The sequence below is a fragment of the Primulina huaijiensis genome, chromosome 1 (assembly GCF_012295235.1).
Source record: "Primulina huaijiensis isolate GDHJ02 chromosome 1, ASM1229523v2, whole genome shotgun sequence".
Taxonomy (NCBI): Eukaryota; Viridiplantae; Streptophyta; class Magnoliopsida; order Lamiales; family Gesneriaceae; genus Primulina; species Primulina huaijiensis.
Genome location: NC_133306.1, coordinates 2336641 through 2354519, shown reverse-complemented (window position 1 = coordinate 2354519; position 17879 = coordinate 2336641). Strand labels below are relative to the sequence as shown.

The 17879-nt window shown below is 36.3% G+C and overlaps 3 protein-coding genes across 6 annotated transcripts; 2 read left to right on the top strand and 1 right to left on the bottom strand.

The window, feature by feature from the left end:
* Nucleotides 1-1001: 1001 nt before the first annotated feature.
* LOC140976196 (protein PAT1 homolog 2-like) lies at nt 1002-5320 on the top strand. 2 transcript variants are annotated; one of them, XM_073440147.1, is made up of 4 exons: nt 1002-1217; nt 1455-1627; nt 2532-2613; nt 2827-5320. In XM_073440147.1, exons 1-4 carry the CDS (start codon nt 1154-1156, stop codon nt 4779-4781), a joined length of 2274 nt encoding a protein of 757 aa, XP_073296248.1. In that variant the 5' UTR covers nt 1002-1153; the 3' UTR covers nt 4782-5320. The 2 variants fall into 2 exon arrangements, with proteins under 2 accessions (XP_073296248.1, XP_073296257.1); XM_073440156.1 differs by lacking the exons at nt 1002-1217; nt 1455-1627 and having other exon boundaries at nt 2599-2734.
* Nucleotides 5321-6617: 1297 nt separating this feature from the next.
* On the top strand, nt 6618-10116 carry LOC140976204 (UDP-arabinose 4-epimerase 1-like). Of its 3 annotated transcripts, none has more exons than XM_073440171.1 (10): nt 6618-6790; nt 7420-7553; nt 7904-8017; nt 8154-8261; nt 8357-8448; nt 8541-8682; nt 8852-8946; nt 9178-9307; nt 9469-9613; nt 9725-10116. In XM_073440171.1, exons 2-10 carry the CDS (start codon nt 7431-7433, stop codon nt 9958-9960), a joined length of 1185 nt encoding a protein of 394 aa, XP_073296272.1. In that variant the 5' UTR covers nt 6618-6790; nt 7420-7430; the 3' UTR covers nt 9961-10116. The 3 variants fall into 3 exon arrangements, with proteins under 3 accessions (XP_073296272.1, XP_073296279.1, XP_073296287.1); XM_073440178.1 differs by lacking the exon at nt 6618-6790 and adding an exon at nt 6803-7021; XM_073440186.1 differs by lacking the exon at nt 6618-6790 and adding an exon at nt 7036-7266.
* Nucleotides 10117-10294: 178 nt separating this feature from the next.
* LOC140976361 (heat shock 70 kDa protein 17-like) lies at nt 10295-17395 on the bottom strand. Its single transcript, XM_073440470.1, has 14 exons — nt 16457-17395; nt 15760-15992; nt 15291-15450; nt 14686-14931; nt 14474-14610; nt 14048-14384; nt 13764-13925; nt 13214-13285; nt 13012-13112; nt 12856-12925; nt 12390-12446; nt 12207-12268; nt 11269-11341; nt 10295-10941 (listed from the first exon to the last, which is right to left on the bottom strand). The coding sequence occupies exons 1-14, from the start codon at nt 17228-17230 to the stop codon at nt 10738-10740; spliced, it is 2688 nt and encodes an 895-aa protein (XP_073296571.1). The 5' UTR covers nt 17231-17395; the 3' UTR covers nt 10295-10737.
* Between the last annotated feature and the right edge of the window lie 484 nt (nt 17396-17879).

Genomic DNA, 17879 nt, shown 5'->3' with positions numbered 1-17879 from the left:
AAATCAATTAATTAATTGCAAGAATTTTGAAAAGGTAGGCGACGATGTATTCATCTTATTTGATTTTTCAAGAAAAAAAATGTGATTTTATAGCATGATTGGAAAAATTATAATTTGTCAAAGACATATTGATGAATGGTATAAGAAAATGAGATTGAGGTAATCAAATGATCAAAATGGTAGCCACATTTTATTTCTTTTTTAAATTTGAAGAAAAGTATTTCAAATTATTTTTATTTATTTATCAGATAATTGAGTTTTTTTTTTATGTCTATTTCCAAATTATGTGATAGTAGGGAAATTTATGCTACTCCACCATTCATCTTGTGGAGCATAGTATTTGCATGTGATACATATGGAACTGAAATGAAAATGATCTTACAACATATTATTGTCCGATCTGGACCATACTTAAAACAATTTTAGCGGTCAAAATCAGTCAAAACTGATTATGAACCGATGAACAAATAAAAAACGTGTCGAATTAGTTCGTTATTTTTTTTTATTTTTTTAGAATTTTTTTGAGGTCAATTGTTTTTAATATTTAGTTGTTTTTTATATTTAAAATCTTGAATTTTATTTTTTGATATATATATATATATATATATCAGTTTTGATATGCTGCACACCTACCGTGCACACTTATGTGAGTACCGATCAGGTGTCACTCACCCATTGAATACACAATTTTTCTATATTTCATCACATCTAATGGGTGAGTGACACCTTATCAATGCTCATATAAGTGTGCACGATAAGTGTGCAACGTATCAAAATTGATATATATATATATATATATCAGGATTCATCATGACATGAGCTTTTGTTCATGAAGCTATATTTTTCATTAGAGAGTTATATTTTTCATTAGAGATTAAATAAAACTTTTAAATTAAATAATATATATATATATATATGATTATTTAGATTTGAAATTATTTAATTTAAAATATATATTTAATCAAATCAAACCAAATCCAAAGCAAACCTATAATCATTTTTTTCCTTTCTCCTCTCTCTCCCATGAACTATGCGTAATGAGCAAACAGCCTGCGGTGGGTTGCTTTGTCTGCTTCTAAACCCTACTTATCAAAATATCTGTTGCAATTATTTGAGCTAGTTCCTATATGGAATCATGCTGTGATTTGTGAGCATGGAGAGATCGGGTGGCGGAAACTTCAATGACTCTAGCAAGGCCTCCGCCTGTTCTGTTTCTGGTACGCAGCTCAGATTCCTGCAAACTCTAATTAATTCAGTTTTTTGTTGCTTACTATTATCGGGTTCATTTTTTTTCTTTTTACTCGGTTTTCCTTTTCTTTTTCCTTTGTTTCATCTTTTATTTTACTATATTTTTTTGGAAAAAGTGGCGTTTTGTTTGGTTGATTTGATGTCTGTAAGATTCCTGCTAGACTCACGTGTCTTGATATGGTTTGGGTTTTGATTCTGTCGTACAGAAGGAGCTATATTCGATGCATCCCAGTACCCGTTTTTGGGGAAAGATACAGTGGATGAATTGGAGTTAGGGAGCCTCGAAGATGAGGTAGAGTGTGTTCATGAAATTGGAGGTGCATTCGGTGGCGAAGAAGAGTTACATGAATATCATTTGTTTGACAAAGATGAGGTCAAGGTATAGAAGTTGTGCTGTATATTTTCACATCACGTGCCTGTTAAAATAATGCTTATTTCGTGTGTGATATTTGCCTTTTAAAATTGACTGGGTTGGTCATGTCGCGCCATGGTTACTGCCGTATGGATTTTGGATAGGGCGGGCATAACAATTCTCTCTATCAAATTCAATGACCATCTAGCCTTTTAATGGGAGACTATAAGAGCCTTTGTATATTGCATGTTGTATTGTGATTCAAAAAATGAGCTTTAATTACATGGAGCTTTTAAGATGTTTTAGACATCAATAGATTAGATGACAAAGATGATATAGCAGTTTGTTTGTAGAACAATCTCTCAAAAGCTATAATATGTTATCAGTTAAACATGTATGTTGCATTTTCAGACATCATATGAACGAAGGGGGTTGGAGTGAAAGGAGGGGGACAGTTCCTTAAGTAAGGCTCTGGGATATAACTGATATCCGCTAGCTTGTCTTCAAATTTAATGTTTCAAATATTTGAAAGCAGTTTTAAGCTGTACTATTCGGGAAAATATTTTTAACAGTTTACATTTGGCTGTGACAATTCTGATTGACATGCAATAACTGTACTGGAAGAATGGGAACCAAGGCTGTTGTATGTTAACAAAATATAAAAGAAAAGAAATGGAAAACAAATATTATTAAGAGACCCTTGGCTTGAATGAAACTTCAAAAATTGATCTCGGTCACAAATGCTATTGAGAAAGGCGAGTATTCCAAATACCAATGATACTTAGTTTTTCAAAAATTTCTCTAAACAGTCTGCCAAGGTGCTACTGGTGCTAAGATATAATCCCGTATTCTATATTTTTGTCCTGTATCAGGATTGCTCTGCCACCTGCTGCTCCATCGATTCTCAAGCTCTTATAATTTTTTTTTTCAGTTAAATAAAGTTGTTTCTGGACCAAGACATCCTGGAATTATTGGTGACCGCGGATCTGGATCTGAATCTTTCTCCAGGGAGAGTGAGTCCTTATGGCTTGTCTCACCGAAATTCATGAACATTTTTTTTTGTTAGTCAAGTTTTAACGGGCTTGATTCCAAACTAAAGGCAACTGTTTGTGCTTTTGCTGAGCTTGAAACCTGGTTTAATTTCATATACATTTTATCTCTATATTTCTATCATTTTTGTGTTTTATTTTAATTTTTGGCTTCCTAAAGACCTGATAATAATTCAGGTCCATCAGCCACGAAATGGGCGCCAGAAGTGGATTTTCCCGATCGGCTTGACCGTCATATGCCTGACACAGAATGTCAAGAGGAAACAAAGAGATGGTCATTGCAGCCCTATCTTTCTACAATGCTTCTTCCAGAACATAGACTATTATACAGAACATCGTCATACCCTCGGCGGCGGCGGCGGCCGCAGCAGCAGCTGCAACGTTTTTCTAGCGAGCCTATTTTAGTCCCAAACTTGTCTTTCTTCTCTTCACCAGGATCTCAGCAAGCTTCGTTATATAATTCATATCATCCATATCATCGTTCATTGTCATCTCTTTCTGGTGGGTCCCAGCCAAAGTCCTCTACACCAAACAACCCTCCACCATGTAGCTTTACTCAAAATTTACCTTGCTTGCCTCTTGGATTCCATTGTAACACACATGGGTTATTACCGGCACAGGTGTTACCCTCCCAGCAGCAGCAGCTGCTGCATCTTTCATTTCAACCATCTGTAGCGCACATGTTTGCATTGCAGTCTGATATATACCACACATTTCCTTCACCGTCGCACTTCAGTAAATATGGATGCTCCGATAAAAGAGGGTTGAAACATAAATCAGCGCAGAAGGGTAGACATTCAGTGCGCTTCTCCCAAGGGTATGATTCTAGCAGTCATAGGGGTGACAGTAATTTGCCACTGTTCAAATCGAAGCACATGACCGCTGAAGAAATAGAGAGCATTTTGAGAACACAGCATGCTGCCACCCATGGCAATGATGACCCATATGTGAACGATTATTATCACCAAGCCTGTCTTGCAAAAAATGCTGCTGAAACAAAGTCAAAATATCGTTTTCACCCTTCCCACCCAAAAGAACAATCTTCCCGGTCCCTTAATAGTACCGATTCACAGCCTCATCTCCATGTTGATGCACTTGGAAGGGTTTGCTTTTCCTCAATTCGTAGACCTCGACCTGTTCTTGAAGTTGACCCTCCACTCTCTGCTTGTGGAGATGGTAGTGCTGAGCAGAAATTAACTGTGAGGCCTTTGGAACAGGAACCAATGTTTGCTGCGAGGGTTACAATTGAGGATGGTTTACGCCTTCTTTTGTTTGTAGATGACATTGACCAGCTCTTAAAGTTTACCCTACCCCAAGATGGGGGGAGCCAGCTTAGGCAGAAGCGCCATATGCTGTTAGAAGGATTAGCTGCCTCTCTTCAGCTGGTTGACCCATTTGGGAAAAGCAGTACCTCTGTTGGATTTTCTGACAAGGATGATATTGTGTTCCTGCAATTAGTTTCTCTTCCCAAGGGCCGTAAACTTATATCAAGGTTTCTTCAGCTTCTTTTACCTGGAAGTGAGCTTGTACGAATAGTTTGCATGGCCATCTTCCGCCATTTAAGATTTCTTTATGGGGTTCTCCCCCCCGATCCGGAAGCTGCTGATTCCATTAATGATCTTGCCAAAACTGTCTCTGTGTGTGTTGGTGGTATGGATCTTAATTCACTCAGTGCTTGTCTTGCTGCTGTTGTTTGTTCCTCTGAACAGCCGCCTCTTCGTCCAGTAAGGAGCCCTGCAGGAGATGGTGCCTCAGTCATCTTGAAATCTGTTTTAGAAAGAGCAGCACTCTTATTAAAAGATCCTCAGTCTGCAATGAACTTTAGCACACCAAATTCTGCCCTTTGGAGGGCTTCATTTGATGCGTTTTTCGGTCTCCTGACTAAGTACTGTATCAGCAAGTATGATAGTATAGTACGATCGTTAACCACTCTAAGCCTGCCAAATTCGGAGGTTGCTAGAGTGGTAAGCAGGGAGATGCCCATGGAACTCTTTCGAGCCAGCCTCCCACACACTGATGAGAATCGGAAGAATATATTAATGAAATTTGCACAGCGAGCCATACCTGTGACTAGATCCAGCAATCATGGTGGAAGTGGTGGACAAAAAAATCCTGAATCTGTGAGAGGTTAGATGAGATATGTTGATGGTGCGTAGCAGCTCCTCTCCCAATTGTAAATGCTGTGCATTTGAGATCATTCCTTTTGCTGCTTCCTTCCCATTTGTGTTCCTTTTATGTTTGCCGCTGCACAAACATAGCATCATGGGATGCATTTTACTTTAGGCGCATTTTAACGCCTAGAGTTCTAGTTTTGTTATCAGTTACTGTAGAAGATTTCCCTCCACCTTCCCCTTCCGCCCGCTTGCTGGCACGCTCATTGTGTGTTTCATAAAGGGTTTTATTTCCGGTTATTTTTACGGCTATAGCGTCGTCTTACAGAACTCTGCATCTTGTGAAAAGCTCTTGAATGGTTTTTAATATGGAGAGCTTTAATCTGATGTAATTTTATTCTGTGTAAACTATGGATTTTCTACTGTAAGATTGCAACATAGAGTCGAACAATTTGAGAATTGTGACTGTATTTTAGTTCGTTGGGGGGCTCTCTTTTTCATCGCGTGGAGGTAGAAGCTTGTTGAGTGATTTAATGTTGCAGGTTTGGACTGGAATTTCAGCATGTCTCTTAGCAAATTGAATCACAAATAAACCACTCTCTTTTCTTGAATATATATATTTTAAATTATTATTTACACTTATAATTTAATATTTTTGCCAGACTAAATCAAGAAAACATGTACTATATGCTTTGTTGAACATGCCGATAGGGACTCGGGGGACAGTATTATGTATTGTAATATATTAATGGAAACTTTGGGATATATAAATCTTTGGTTTTAAATTTATTTTATTAATTTAGCTGTCCTTTTAAAATAATAAAAAAATCTATTTATTTAGTTTTTTTTTTAAAAAAAAAATCAAGTGCTTTTGTATCCAAATCGATCCTTTTCTGGCATTTGTGTTTTAATATCTTCCAATCACTCACCATCTTCTTTTTTTCCAATTTCTTTTTTATGGACACTTCTCCTAGTTGTTGCTTTTCTGCCAACCCGTTGACTTGATCGCCAAACAAGGAACAAATGGGAGCCAGGGAGATGTTTGCAAAAATAAATTATCAATATTGATTAATGAATCAATAATAATTTTATTGATAAACTCAATGACCACGTCAAAATATATATACTTTACAAGAAATAAACAAATAGATTAATTAATTAATCGTTCTTCACAACTTCATATAACATAACTTGAAAGGAGTTATGATGCAAAAAGTCAACACTCTCTATTTACACAACTATTTTAAAACAATAAATTTGAATGGCAATCTGGAATTTCATACTACCATGTATTTAATTTTCAACATCCTTGTATGGATAACATTTATATTTAAGTTGAGTAATTAACTTTGGTGTTTTTTATTTATTTATTAAAAGTGCTTCATTTTATTATAAAAATCTATTTTAGTTAAAAAAATCTATAACAAACCAATTTTATCAACTTATCAAAATATTTTGAACTAAAAAATATGAGAAAAATCATTAGTTTGAAATAACAAGTTTATCATATTTAAATCATTATTCTAATTTTACAAATATAGGATACATTTGTATATAATATAGATATTATTAGATGTAAAATTAAGGAATTACTAGTAGACTTGTGAATTAACCACTCTCTGTGCCGTTAAATTGTCTTAAAGTAATAGTAATTTAACCTGTAACGTAAAATAATTTGCTTGCTTAATAGAAATTCAACCTATACTTTACATACATACATCCATAGAGAGACGCACACTATATATATGTTTCAAGGTGGTTAATATTTTATGTGGCCTGATTTTGAGGTTGCTTTCTTCATGGATCGTTAGTTATGTAGTTCTTATACGCATGAAGAACGAGAATTGTCCACTTTTCTTTCTTTACAAATTTCNTATTATTCTTGATTTCATATTTTCCAGCAGCCCTTTGACATTTAGACCAAATAATCACTGTCTATTGATCTCCTTTTTCTGTCTAACTATATAATATTCAGTCCAGCTTCTGCTTACCATATATTCTTTGTTTATTTTTCTTCTCTATTTTTCCTGGTAAGACTTATTCAAATCCTTGCTGTTTTTCTCTTCTTCTTTTTTGCGTATGATTTGTGATTGATTTCTTATTTCAATGAGGAAAAAAAGTTTGTGGGCAAGTGCAAATTTTATTGGATGAATCACTCTGTTTTTTCACAGATCAATGATTCCATTTGCCATCTTGTTTTATATTCTTCACGACTGAAAAGGGTCGAGTTGATTGAGTTTGTTTCCTTGTCATTAGATTGTGTATGGTTTTTTTTCCTTGGAAAAAAGATAATTTGTTAGTCAGATTAGGTGAATTTTGTTTCATAAATTGTTAGCATGACATATGGATTGTGCATGATTCTGTTCCATATGGAATGATTAAAGATTGAACCTTTGGTTGCAACTTAGGACGTCTCCAATCGTCCAATTAATTCGAGTTTGCTGATAGCAATTTTATTCCCTGTTGCTTGCTTGACTGTTGCAATTCAGCCCTTCTTTTAGGATCGGTAACGCATTTCATACTCATTGATTGTATAAAATTTGTCGTGGTATCAAGAAATTGTTGCAATTGTCATTAACATCAGATTGTATTGAAATTAGTATTCTTCATTAAAAGTTCATGTTTTTATCTCCTGGTGATGTGCTTGAGGATCTTACAGTGTTCCTAGGAATGGATTACATGGAGAAGCAGTGCACGAGCAACCTCACAAGGAAAATTATCTTGGTTGCTGGAATCACCGCGCTTTTTCTTTTCATGCTTAATCGATCACCTGTTCCAAGTAGCTCAACCAAGGTAACTGGTGGTTCAATTTGTAGCAGCTGCCATGATTGAGTAGTGACATTCGCTTTTTTTTTTGCTCCGTGTCTCTGAAATGATTATGCTTTTTGAATACTTAAGATTCTTTTGAGAAGGCTGCTGCTTGCACAGAAGCTTAAGTGCATCATAATCATCTCATTATTTTTGTGTGAGCATATTTCTGACCAGGCGTGGCATCGGCAACTATCCAACTACCCTGTTACATCTTATATTTTTGTGCTTGTCTGGTTTTTTCTTAGGCTACAATATATATTCTCTTAGTGTTCAGAAGTTGTTCTTGCAAATAAAATGAAGTTATCTGACTTGTGTGTCTTGATTGTGTTCAGTTCTCTCAGCACGAGCAAGGTGTAACCCATGTCTTGGTGACTGGTGGTGCAGGCTATATAGGTTCTCATGCTGCTCTTCGACTTCTTAAGGATTCGTATCGTGTATCCCTTGTGGTATATCTCCTTTTAGTCCATTTCATTACTGAACTGACTTGATTTTTCAGCTGTAGAAAAGTTAGAACATGTATTTGTTTTGATAGAAAGTTAAAAACATTTTCTCATAATGTATTTATGATGTAAATTTCGACAGGACAACCTTTCTCGTGGCAACATTGGAGCCGTTAAAATCCTCCAAGAACTTTATCCAGAACCAGGGAGACTTCAGTTTATATATGCTGATCTTGGAGATGCAACGGCTGTATCCTCGAGAGTTCTTTTGATATGTACTTGGCCACCTCATGTTTCCAACTACATTTTCTGATTTGATTATCCTTTTCCTTAGCTTTCTATTAGGTAAACAAAATATTTTCAGAGAATGCATTTGATGCTGTTATGCATTTTGCTGCTGTTGCTTACGTCGGTGAAAGTACAGCTGAACCTCTAAGGTACATATCTCACTTTATTTTGGATTACAAGGCTTGAGTTTTTGTCATCGCAATAATTTTGTCCTACATGTGTGTTTTCTTAATTTTTGCAGATATTATCATAATATTACATCAAATACGTTGCTGATTCTGAAGGCAATGGCTACACATGGTGTAAAAACTTTGATATATTCAAGTACTTGTGCAACATATGGAGAGCCTAAGGAGATGCCAATAATAGAAACCACTCCTCAAGTGAGTCACTGTTCCTCGAGTGGTGATTAGTTATCCCACCACTTCTAAAATAACGTTGTGAAGTACTAAAAGACTCGAGTATATTGCTCTTGCCCACTGAAAATAGGGAGAACTAAGAATTTAGAGAGTAGGCTTAGATTTGTGGCTGATGTTAGTTATTCAAAATCAGGTACCTATTAACCCATATGGAAAAGCCAAGAAAATGGCAGAAGATATTATAATGGACTTCTCGAAGACATCAAACATGGCTGTCATGATCTTAAGGTCTGTCAGCACTTCTCTTCCTCCAACTTACGACAACTATAACCAAAAAAGAAGAAATTGGAAATATAAAAAATCAATTACCACAAAAATATTATGTTTATAACGTAACTTGTCCCAACGACTAAATATCTTTATCATTCCCATATAGAAGTTCCAAAATGGCATTTATCATACACAAACTATACATCATGTGCTCGCAAGAAGTTTTACATGGCATGATCTTGTGATCAGGTACTTCAATGTCATTGGCTCAGACCCTGAGGGACGTCTGGGAGAATCTCCACGACCAGAATTGCGAGAACAAGGAAGAATATCGGGTGCTTGTTTCGATGCAGCAAGAGGAATCATTCCAGGGTTAAAGGTTCTAGTTTCTTTTTTCTTGTTTCAGTCATATGGACCCGTTGGCAACGGATGCATAAAACAAAGAAAAGATTAATAATTTTCCTTAAATTTTCATGTGTTGCACCTCACAACGGTGAAAGGTATTATGCAAGAAAAGCTCACATTGTTCCCTGATTGCAGATAAGAGGAATCGATTATAACACGACTGATGGAACTTGTGTGAGAGACTACATCGATGTCACAGATTTGATAGACGCACATGTGAAAGCTTTAGCTCACGCCGTACCCAGAAAAGTTGGGGTCTACAATGTTGGAACAGGGAAAGGTCAATCATTCCACCTATACTTACAACACATGCGAAAATATACAAAAAAAGATTCAAAGGTTTCTATTATACTGGCATTGCTTTAAACTGAAGTCATTGCAACAATCACAGGTAGTTCAGTTAAAGAATTCATGGAAGCATGTAAAAAGGCGACTGGCGTGGATATAAAGGTGGATTACCTAAGCCGACGGCCAGGGGATTATGCAGAAGTTTATAGTGATCCTTCCAAGATTAAGAATGAACTTAACTGGACAGCCAAATATACAGATCTTGAACAAAGCTTGAGTGTGGCATGGAGATGGCAGAAGGCACACAGAAATGGTTATGATAATAATAATTATTTTTAGCTCTTGAAGTTCATGATGAGGTGTCTGAATGAATAAATAAAGTTTTCTGAAGGAGCATGTTGTTTAAATATGTGACAAATACATATACCATACTTAGGTCGACAAGGTTAATTTTGTTTTTAGTTTCTAATAGATCAGTTATACATGCTGAAGTAACTTTTGTTTTGTTCTCCAACGTTATAAACAAAAATCTGGTTCCTTGGAAATGAGGTAATAAAATATACTGGACAAGTGAAGGTTCACATCGTTACAAATGCTAATGAAGTGAACTCAACTTAGCTTCAGTCATCCTGCTAACAGCTGGTAAGGAAATAATATCTCCATAAAGCTTGGCGGAGGATAAAACGACGTCAAAGTTAAAAATGAATTTCTTGTTATAGACTTTTCTTACAAAATTCCACGTGACTGGTATAGCAGAGTCCCACAATATTACTATGTGGATTTTCCTCAAATGTCAGACAAAAATTCTTTCCATGGCCAATCAAACCCTCATAAATGATCTGCCTGGCCATGATCCTAAAAGCATCTTAATGTTACAAGTATAAAGATCATAAATAACAAAACCAAACGGTGCCTTGACAGAGTACGGTGGGGGTTTGAACCCTGGGTCACGTGTCTAATAATCCGATGGATCAGAAGCAAGAGCCCGTCACCAAAAATTGGGTTCAGTTCTGTGATTTCTAAACAATTCTTATACCATTTGATCTGGAGCCGGTTTATATATGTTCTCGTATTGCAGAATTACTAGCTCCTATGTTTTGCATCTCTAAATGGTTGTTACAACTCATCATGTGCCGCGGGCTCAGGTTCTGCTTTGTCATCACCCCCAGTGTCTGAATCTCCTGTTGCTTGGCTATTTGAAGCGGTTGTCTCTTCAGATGCCGAGTCTGTGGCATTTGCTTTATCAGGAGAACTTGGGGTTTCTATCTTCGTAGGTTTCTCAACTGGCTTTGGCTTGGGAATTCTGTTGACACTTCCAACCTACAAAAATCAACATAAAGAGAATAAACATCAGCAAGGAATTCAACTGCCACGATCACAAGTACTATATTACATAACATTATACACGAAAGTATCACTTGGCCAGTCGTGAGACCGAAATTTACTATGATGATGGTTTTTTTTGAACGGATTAGTAAATGAACTAGTAAATATGGTGTGCATAATTAATGATATAACATAACAAGGACTTGACGAAAACCTTCCATTTGTAACGAGGAAAAAAATTTCAAATATCTGAGGACTAATAAAAAACATGGATGAGCTACAGACTTTAAGCAAAGAAAAGGCCCAAATAGACAGAGATACCTTATCCTGTAGATCAAAAACCTTAGAATATACTTCTTCGGATGTAAAAGCGGGTGTTCCAAATACGGAAGTCCTGTTGAAGATGATGTTGAGGGCTTGATCATGAAAAAGATTCAACGAATAGCATGATCCAGAGTAATAAGAGAATCAAGCATTCCATTCCCACAAATTTGACAACTATTCAATCAATAATTTTACTGGACCAACCTACCCGCCGCGTACATACGTAAGGTATAGTGCAACTTGCTCATCAGCATATTCTTATCAAATGACTTCACATACTACGTAAAATAAGAGCTGCCCATGGGTTTCATGTTATTTATTTCAGTAAAACTTTTTAAACATAAAAAATAAATGATTCGATGCATAAAATAACAGGGTAGTTATGTTTTCACTTTGAACATTTAATTTTTTTAAAATTCACTTAAATAACAAATAGACTTAATTAAGAGGCAATGTTACTAGGGACTTAGGTTGACCACTTAAGAGAAGGCATCTAGGATCACACCACAGAAACACCCTCCACTCAACTACTTGCAAATGAATGACAATTGTGATTCCCAACTTTAATCTCCTAAAGCAACGCAATTAGTTCTCATTACTACATCTGTAAGCTGGAACATTTCTACCTTCTTTTTCCTATGGGCCTGATTTCATATAGGTCAGTTTAGAATAAGGGGATTTTATGAAGACCAATCAGCCCAAAAGATTTAGAAAATTACTTCTCTTATAAACACTCAGCAAAAAATAGTAGTCATACTAGCCCAAGAATGTAAAAGCTAACAAACAACCAAACTTTGCCAAATAGGTGATGTGAAACACAAAATAGTAGGTGAAACAAACATCGAAAACCAGCAACATTCAAAACCTCAGGGAAGGTAGAGAAACCAACATAAAATAGAAAATAACTAATAAGTAATAAATAAAAGGTGACTAACTTCCTCTGTTCAGTCTCCTTGTCATTTAACCAATTCTTTAACTTCTCAGCTTCTCGTATAACCTGAAAGACCGAGAATTAACACAAATTTCTTATTTGCATTTAACAAAATTCATAGCCATATTAATTTGGCAGAGTCCTCTGCAATATGCATAAATGTTTATTGAAATAAAGTCATGATCACCTCATCTATTCTCTCTCTTGGTAGCCAGGATTTGTTTTTTTCCCATCCCTGCACAACCTAAAATATGTGTTGACAGACAAAAGGTAAGACACCGACCCAGTACTGTATGCCCGAGCATATTTCCAAAATTCAAAAAACATGCTCTATCTGTTAGAAATTCGTCATTCAAAAATATCAATAACATTGAGATTTGGGAAGCAATGAAATTCAGTTTTGCCCCTCATGCAAGCCCAGTTTCTGTCGAGTTTTATGTATCAACATGGAAATTGAGTCAATGAAAAACTTATTGCATTCAATAGTTCTCCAATTTGCACTGAATCAGAAAACCAGACTAAAAACATTTCCTCATTATTTTCCATCACTTATAGGAAAAATATTTATGCGTTTGCCACAATTAGCACTGTTCAGCTATCTTAGAAAGAGACATTTTACTAGAGAAAACATAAAATCAACAAATGTATTACACCTGTTGCAGCTCAGTAAGATACTTCAGTGCATGTTCTGAGGCAGCAGGTCGTGCCGTAATCTCATTATACCTGCATCACATGACTAATGTAACAGCTATAATAGTAACATGGTAGTTTTTTCTACTAATCTGTTTAAACTAACCACAGGGGCAGACCTAAAGTATATGGGGTCGCCAATAGCTTTCAACATGTCTAGGCGTTCTTTAAATTCATTTGCAGAAGCATCTTCGCCATCCATATACAACCAATCTTCCACCTGGAAATAGGTCATTTAAACCAATATTTTGAAACAGTATTTAACTCAAATACGTGCCTCAAGATTTGGGGAGAGAGAGAGAGAGAGAGAGAGAAACAAACCTCAGCTAGTTTCTCCAAGAAGGACTGTCGCTCTTCATCTGAAGATATTTTCACAAACTCCTCAGATTCAAGCTATATCCATGGTTGAAAGAACACAAGTCTATCAGGTGCTCAAATAACAAATAAAGGGCAAGCTTAAAACAAATCACAAACATAACTAGTGTACCGTATAACAATATCCCTAATTAACTGGGAAAAAACCTATGCAGTTAAAGAATGCCAGATAATGAAAGTAAAAGTAGCTAAGCATGACGGTGATACAGGGAAATCCACCTAAATCTATTCAGCACTCTAAGGTGTCAAAGAACAGGTGCATGCAAAGAAACATTCAGTAGCATCTTAAATAATGAACGGTAGAACCAGTATAAGCATTAATATGTCAACTCATGAATCAATCACACAAATTACACATATAGATAGATTAAAGCGCAAAAAAAGGTTTAGATAATCTATGGGGCTGTTCTAGAATAACATCCATCAAAAGCAAAAATATTAGAAATAATGAGACAAATTGAATGGCATGAACAATCCAACAAATTAGAGTTATCACCTTGTCTTTAGTAGAATAAATGTATCCTTCCAAGTTGTTTTTCAATTCAGCAGTTCTTTTCCTTTCAGCATCCTTCTTGTCCAAAGCTTCTAACTTGTGCTTAGCCAGAGCCAAAGATTCTTTTGAGAGAGGCATTCCAGCCCCTTTTGTCTTCTCAATAACCTACAAGAAAGATACAAGCAGAATTCAAAAATGTAATATTACTGTAATACAGATTAAATAAAAATAGTTTAAAAGGTTATATAAGAAAACCACTGTACGGGTATAATTTAAATATTTAATACCTTAAGAGCAACACGAAAAGTTCTCTTCTTCAGCTTCTTTTCAGTGCCCAGATCCAACGTGTTAGAATTGTCAACACTCGAATCTGAATTGTTACCGACACCATTATTCATTTCCAACTTATCACTGCTATCCTCCGAAGCATTCTTAGAACCAACATCTGTAATGTTGACAGTAGCAGATGTCGAGTTGTCCAATGTGAGGTTCTTGCGTGGAACTTCTACCCATTCAGTTATTTCAATTACAGCATCTGCTCGATCCAAGGTAAATATACCACTTCTACTGAGAGAGAAGTGTAAACTGGCTTTAATTGGGGAGGAAAGGTTCCGTGTTGAATACCTGGAGACAAAGCAGGCATCAGAAACTATTCATTCATAACGAGAATCATAGTCCGATGAAATCAAATTTCTAAGCAACAACATTCTTACTTCTCACTGGCATCTGTGAGACCTAGGACATCATATTGTGCAAATGTCAGAGAGGGTGTGCCAGGTGGTATCATATCTTCACTTTCATATGCAAGTGAAACTTCAAAATCTTTGTTGTGAACAACAGACCTGAACATCTGCGGTAAAAGTAGATGACATCAACTTAGTACCATGGAACAAATACACCACTTTGCTGTCAAAAAAAATCTTACTTTACTAGGTAACTTCTTCATTCTCGGTACGATCAGCTGCCGGGTGGTTTCATCTTTCAAAAGACCATCACCATCCAACTCAAGCACAAATCCATAAATAGAACCATCGATCATTCCTAGCTTGCGGTTTAACTTGATTCCATCACTTAAATTTGCAGCATGCAATGAGGCACCCAGAACAATAGCTTCATCAGCATCAAGATGCTTGCTCAACTCTTTCCTACCAAGAAATTCCTGAAGTTTGGCCTGCAGAGGAAAATGTTTGGCTTGGTTCGTTCGAAATCATCAAGTACAAGCAGGTATGAAAATTGCTGTAAATGGATGGTCATATTTTCCTTACACTTCTATAAAGAGCATGACAACATCTATGGCCAGATATGCAAGTCAATTAGTGATAAAGCATGAATTGATAAATATTTGTTTGACTTACGATTTAAACCTGAAAGGTATAATGACAAAGAATCATTCCAATTTCTGATATCTAAATGCAAAACTAACAAATTCTAGATACGAAGAACTTTTTCATTGGTATTTCAAAAAACAAACTATTTTCATAAGCTCTGCCATTAAATAATAGAACTCTATTAGTTGGATCTGAGAAAGACCTGCAACTTCGGCACTCGAGTGGCACCTCCAATCAACTCCACTGCATAAAGATCGTCTACCTTCAGTCCTGAATAATTGAGAACTTTTTTAACAGGGTCAAGGGCTTTTTCCCAAATATCTTCACAAAGCTCTTCAAACTTCTCACGGGTTATTGTGCTCCTGAGGAAAAATACATTACAGAGAGGATTGTCAAGGTAACAAGCAAGAGTTCATTCATTGAACAAGAGTCAGATGGAATCTCTAGCTCAAAAAAAAAATTTGTAGGCGTGTGATATTCCTGTTCACAACACACAACTCAGGTTCTCACACAAGTATGTTAATCCATTAACTCAAACCAGCTCAGAGTTGGTATCTCCTGCTGTCGATTTTCATGGAAGTACTTTGAAAATGTAAGATGAATTGATTAAAAAAGCCTAAACTAGAGAAACAAGTAGAAGTAAAGACAAATCTTTCAAGCTTGAGACTGACCTAAAGTCCAGATCATCATAAAGGGATTCTACAGAAACTGGAGCCATCAGATTAGCACTTAAAATTTCTTTTGTGCGCTTTACTTGTTTCTTCAATTTGGCCATTGCCTTAGGAGAGTTTCTAACGTCAACTCCATTTCCAAGCTGTTTGTTGAATTCATCGGCCAAATACTCCACCAACCTCAGTTCCATGTGCTGACCACCAAGTTTTTCATCCCATTTGACATCCTTCACCTGGAACAACTTCCACAATGTCATGCTATTCGAAGTAGCACTTGCATACGCAAAGTTCTTGAAATTAGTTTGATGCATGAAAAATCTGTTCTTTCTATATGTATAAACACATGCCAGGATGCTCTGTGACATCCCACATACATATCCATATTCATAAATAAAAAAGGAGTCCTGGTGGTAATATTTCCCATTAACAGCTTTACATTTTCAAGACACGCAAAAAAATCTAAGGGCTACAGCAATTTATCATAACACGAAAGGTCATAAGGTGCGCATGAGTACTAAGGGTTTAGCATTATTTTTTAAGATCAATGTCATAGAATCTATTCAAAAACATGGCTTGCTATTATCACAAAGGCAATGGCAAGAAGTTAAAACGGTGAAATAGTCATCTCTCAACCAGTACCAAATTGTCAGGAACAAGAAATAGCAATAATCAAAGTCTGCTGGACCAAAAAATTGACCTGAAATTGATTGATGGATACAGTCTTGCCGAATTCCTTAGCATTATAAGCGGAGAATTCCACCAACGCAGCATAAGTACTGATGGCGCCCATGTCATAAAACAACACTTGCCTCGACCCATTCGAAAAATCCTTATCAATCCCATATTGCAATGCAGCACCAGAATACTCGTTCACTAAAGCTAGCACATTTATCCCAGCCAAGTCAGCCGCCGTCAACAAACTCATTCTCTCCGCCACCCCCATGTATGGCGGCACAGTGATCACCACGTCCTTGATGGTCGTCCTCGCTTGCGTCTCCGCCAATCCCACTGCATACTTCAAAATCATAGCAACCATCTCCTCCGCCGTGAAATTTGCAAATTCCCCAGCGCCATCTGTCTGAAAAACCGCCACATCCCTTTTTTCATCCGGCTTGATTTCGCAACTCAGATAGAGTGATCTAAGAAAATCTCGAGTAAAATTGTACGGTTTGGCGAGTAGTAAGGGTAGATGAGAATACACTTTGTTGGGGTAACGAGCTTGAAGGTTAAGCGATTCCTCACCGATTAACCTCGAATCTGCGTGGAAAGAGATAAGATTTGGGGTCTTTCGCTTCGACATTTCGTTAATAGCGATAGAAATCGGAGCTTGTCCCGGTTTCAGATTGACGACGGCAACTTTCAGCGATTCCGACCCGAGATCTATGCTCGCCACCGCCGATTCAGATGGAATCGAATTCAAGAACAAGATCGATACGAAGAGCAACACGCGAAAATAACTCGCGATCGCCATTGTCGGAGAAAAAATGCAATGATCTCAGCAGGGCATGAACAGAGACCTGAGAGCTGATAATATGAATTGGGGGGATTTCTGGAAGCGGGGTTTTTTTGTAAGCGTTGCGACGAATGGTGGCAATACACGTCTACTGAAGAACACGTGTCGCGATCGGATTTGCTTGGTGTGTTGTGCTTGCCGTTGCCGTAGATCCTTGGATCCAAGCATATTTTCAGGGGAGTAGACCTAGCAAAGACTGATGACGTCAAGGACAATTTTTAAACTTATTTGATTTATAATTCAACAAAAAATCCTATTTGATTTATATTTATAATTATAGTTTATTAAATTTAAGAGTTACTTGTACCAACTCCGTCAAATATCGGAAATATAAATTTATTCCATGTAAAAATTAAATAGACATTTTAAACATTAACATTTTTTAAAAGTTATATGAACGTCTTTTGTATTATCTGAAAATCTGATGAACTGAAATATTTTGATAATATCTCACATACTAGTCATCAAAATAATCAACGGCCAAAAGATAGAAAAAAAAATGAGAAAATTTCTTAAATAGACTTTACACAATTACTATAATCAATCAATTTTAGTTTTCAGTTAAATTAATTTATCAAAATAATCTTTTTATCATATCAAATTATAA

What these genes read in the sequence shown, in the direction of transcription:
- LOC140976196 (XM_073440147.1), top strand. Translation starts at nt 1,154, where the DNA reads ATGGAGAGATCGGGTGGCGGAAACTTCAATGACTCTAGCAAGGCCTCC. An exon ending in TTGACAAAGATGAGGTCAAG is followed by an intron (nt 1,628 to 2,531) that starts GTATAGAAGTTG and finishes TTTTTTTTTCAG; the next exon opens with TTAAATAAAGTTGTTTCTGG. An exon ending in TGAATCTTTCTCCAGGGAGA is followed by an intron (nt 2,614 to 2,826) that starts GTGAGTCCTTAT and finishes ATAATAATTCAG; the next exon opens with GTCCATCAGCCACGAAATGG.
- LOC140976361 (XM_073440470.1), bottom strand. Translation starts at nt 17,230, where the DNA reads ATGGCGATCGCGAGTTATTTTCGCGTGTTGCTCTTCGTATCGATCTTG. An exon ending in TCTTGGAGAAACTAGCTGAG is followed by an intron (nt 13,113 to 13,213) that starts GTTTGTTTCTCT and finishes ACCTATTTCCAG; the next exon opens with GTGGAAGATTGGTTGTATAT. An exon ending in AAGGAGACTGAACAGAGGAA is followed by an intron (nt 11,342 to 12,206) that starts GTTAGTCACCTT and finishes CATCTTCAACAG; the next exon opens with GACTTCCGTATTTGGAACAC.
- LOC140976204 (XM_073440171.1), top strand. Translation starts at nt 7,431, where the DNA reads ATGGATTACATGGAGAAGCAGTGCACGAGCAACCTCACAAGGAAAATT. An exon ending in TTCCAAGTAGCTCAACCAAG is followed by an intron (nt 7,554 to 7,903) that starts GTAACTGGTGGT and finishes GATTGTGTTCAG; the next exon opens with TTCTCTCAGCACGAGCAAGG. An exon ending in GAATCATTCCAGGGTTAAAG is followed by an intron (nt 9,308 to 9,468) that starts GTTCTAGTTTCT and finishes CCCTGATTGCAG; the next exon opens with ATAAGAGGAATCGATTATAA.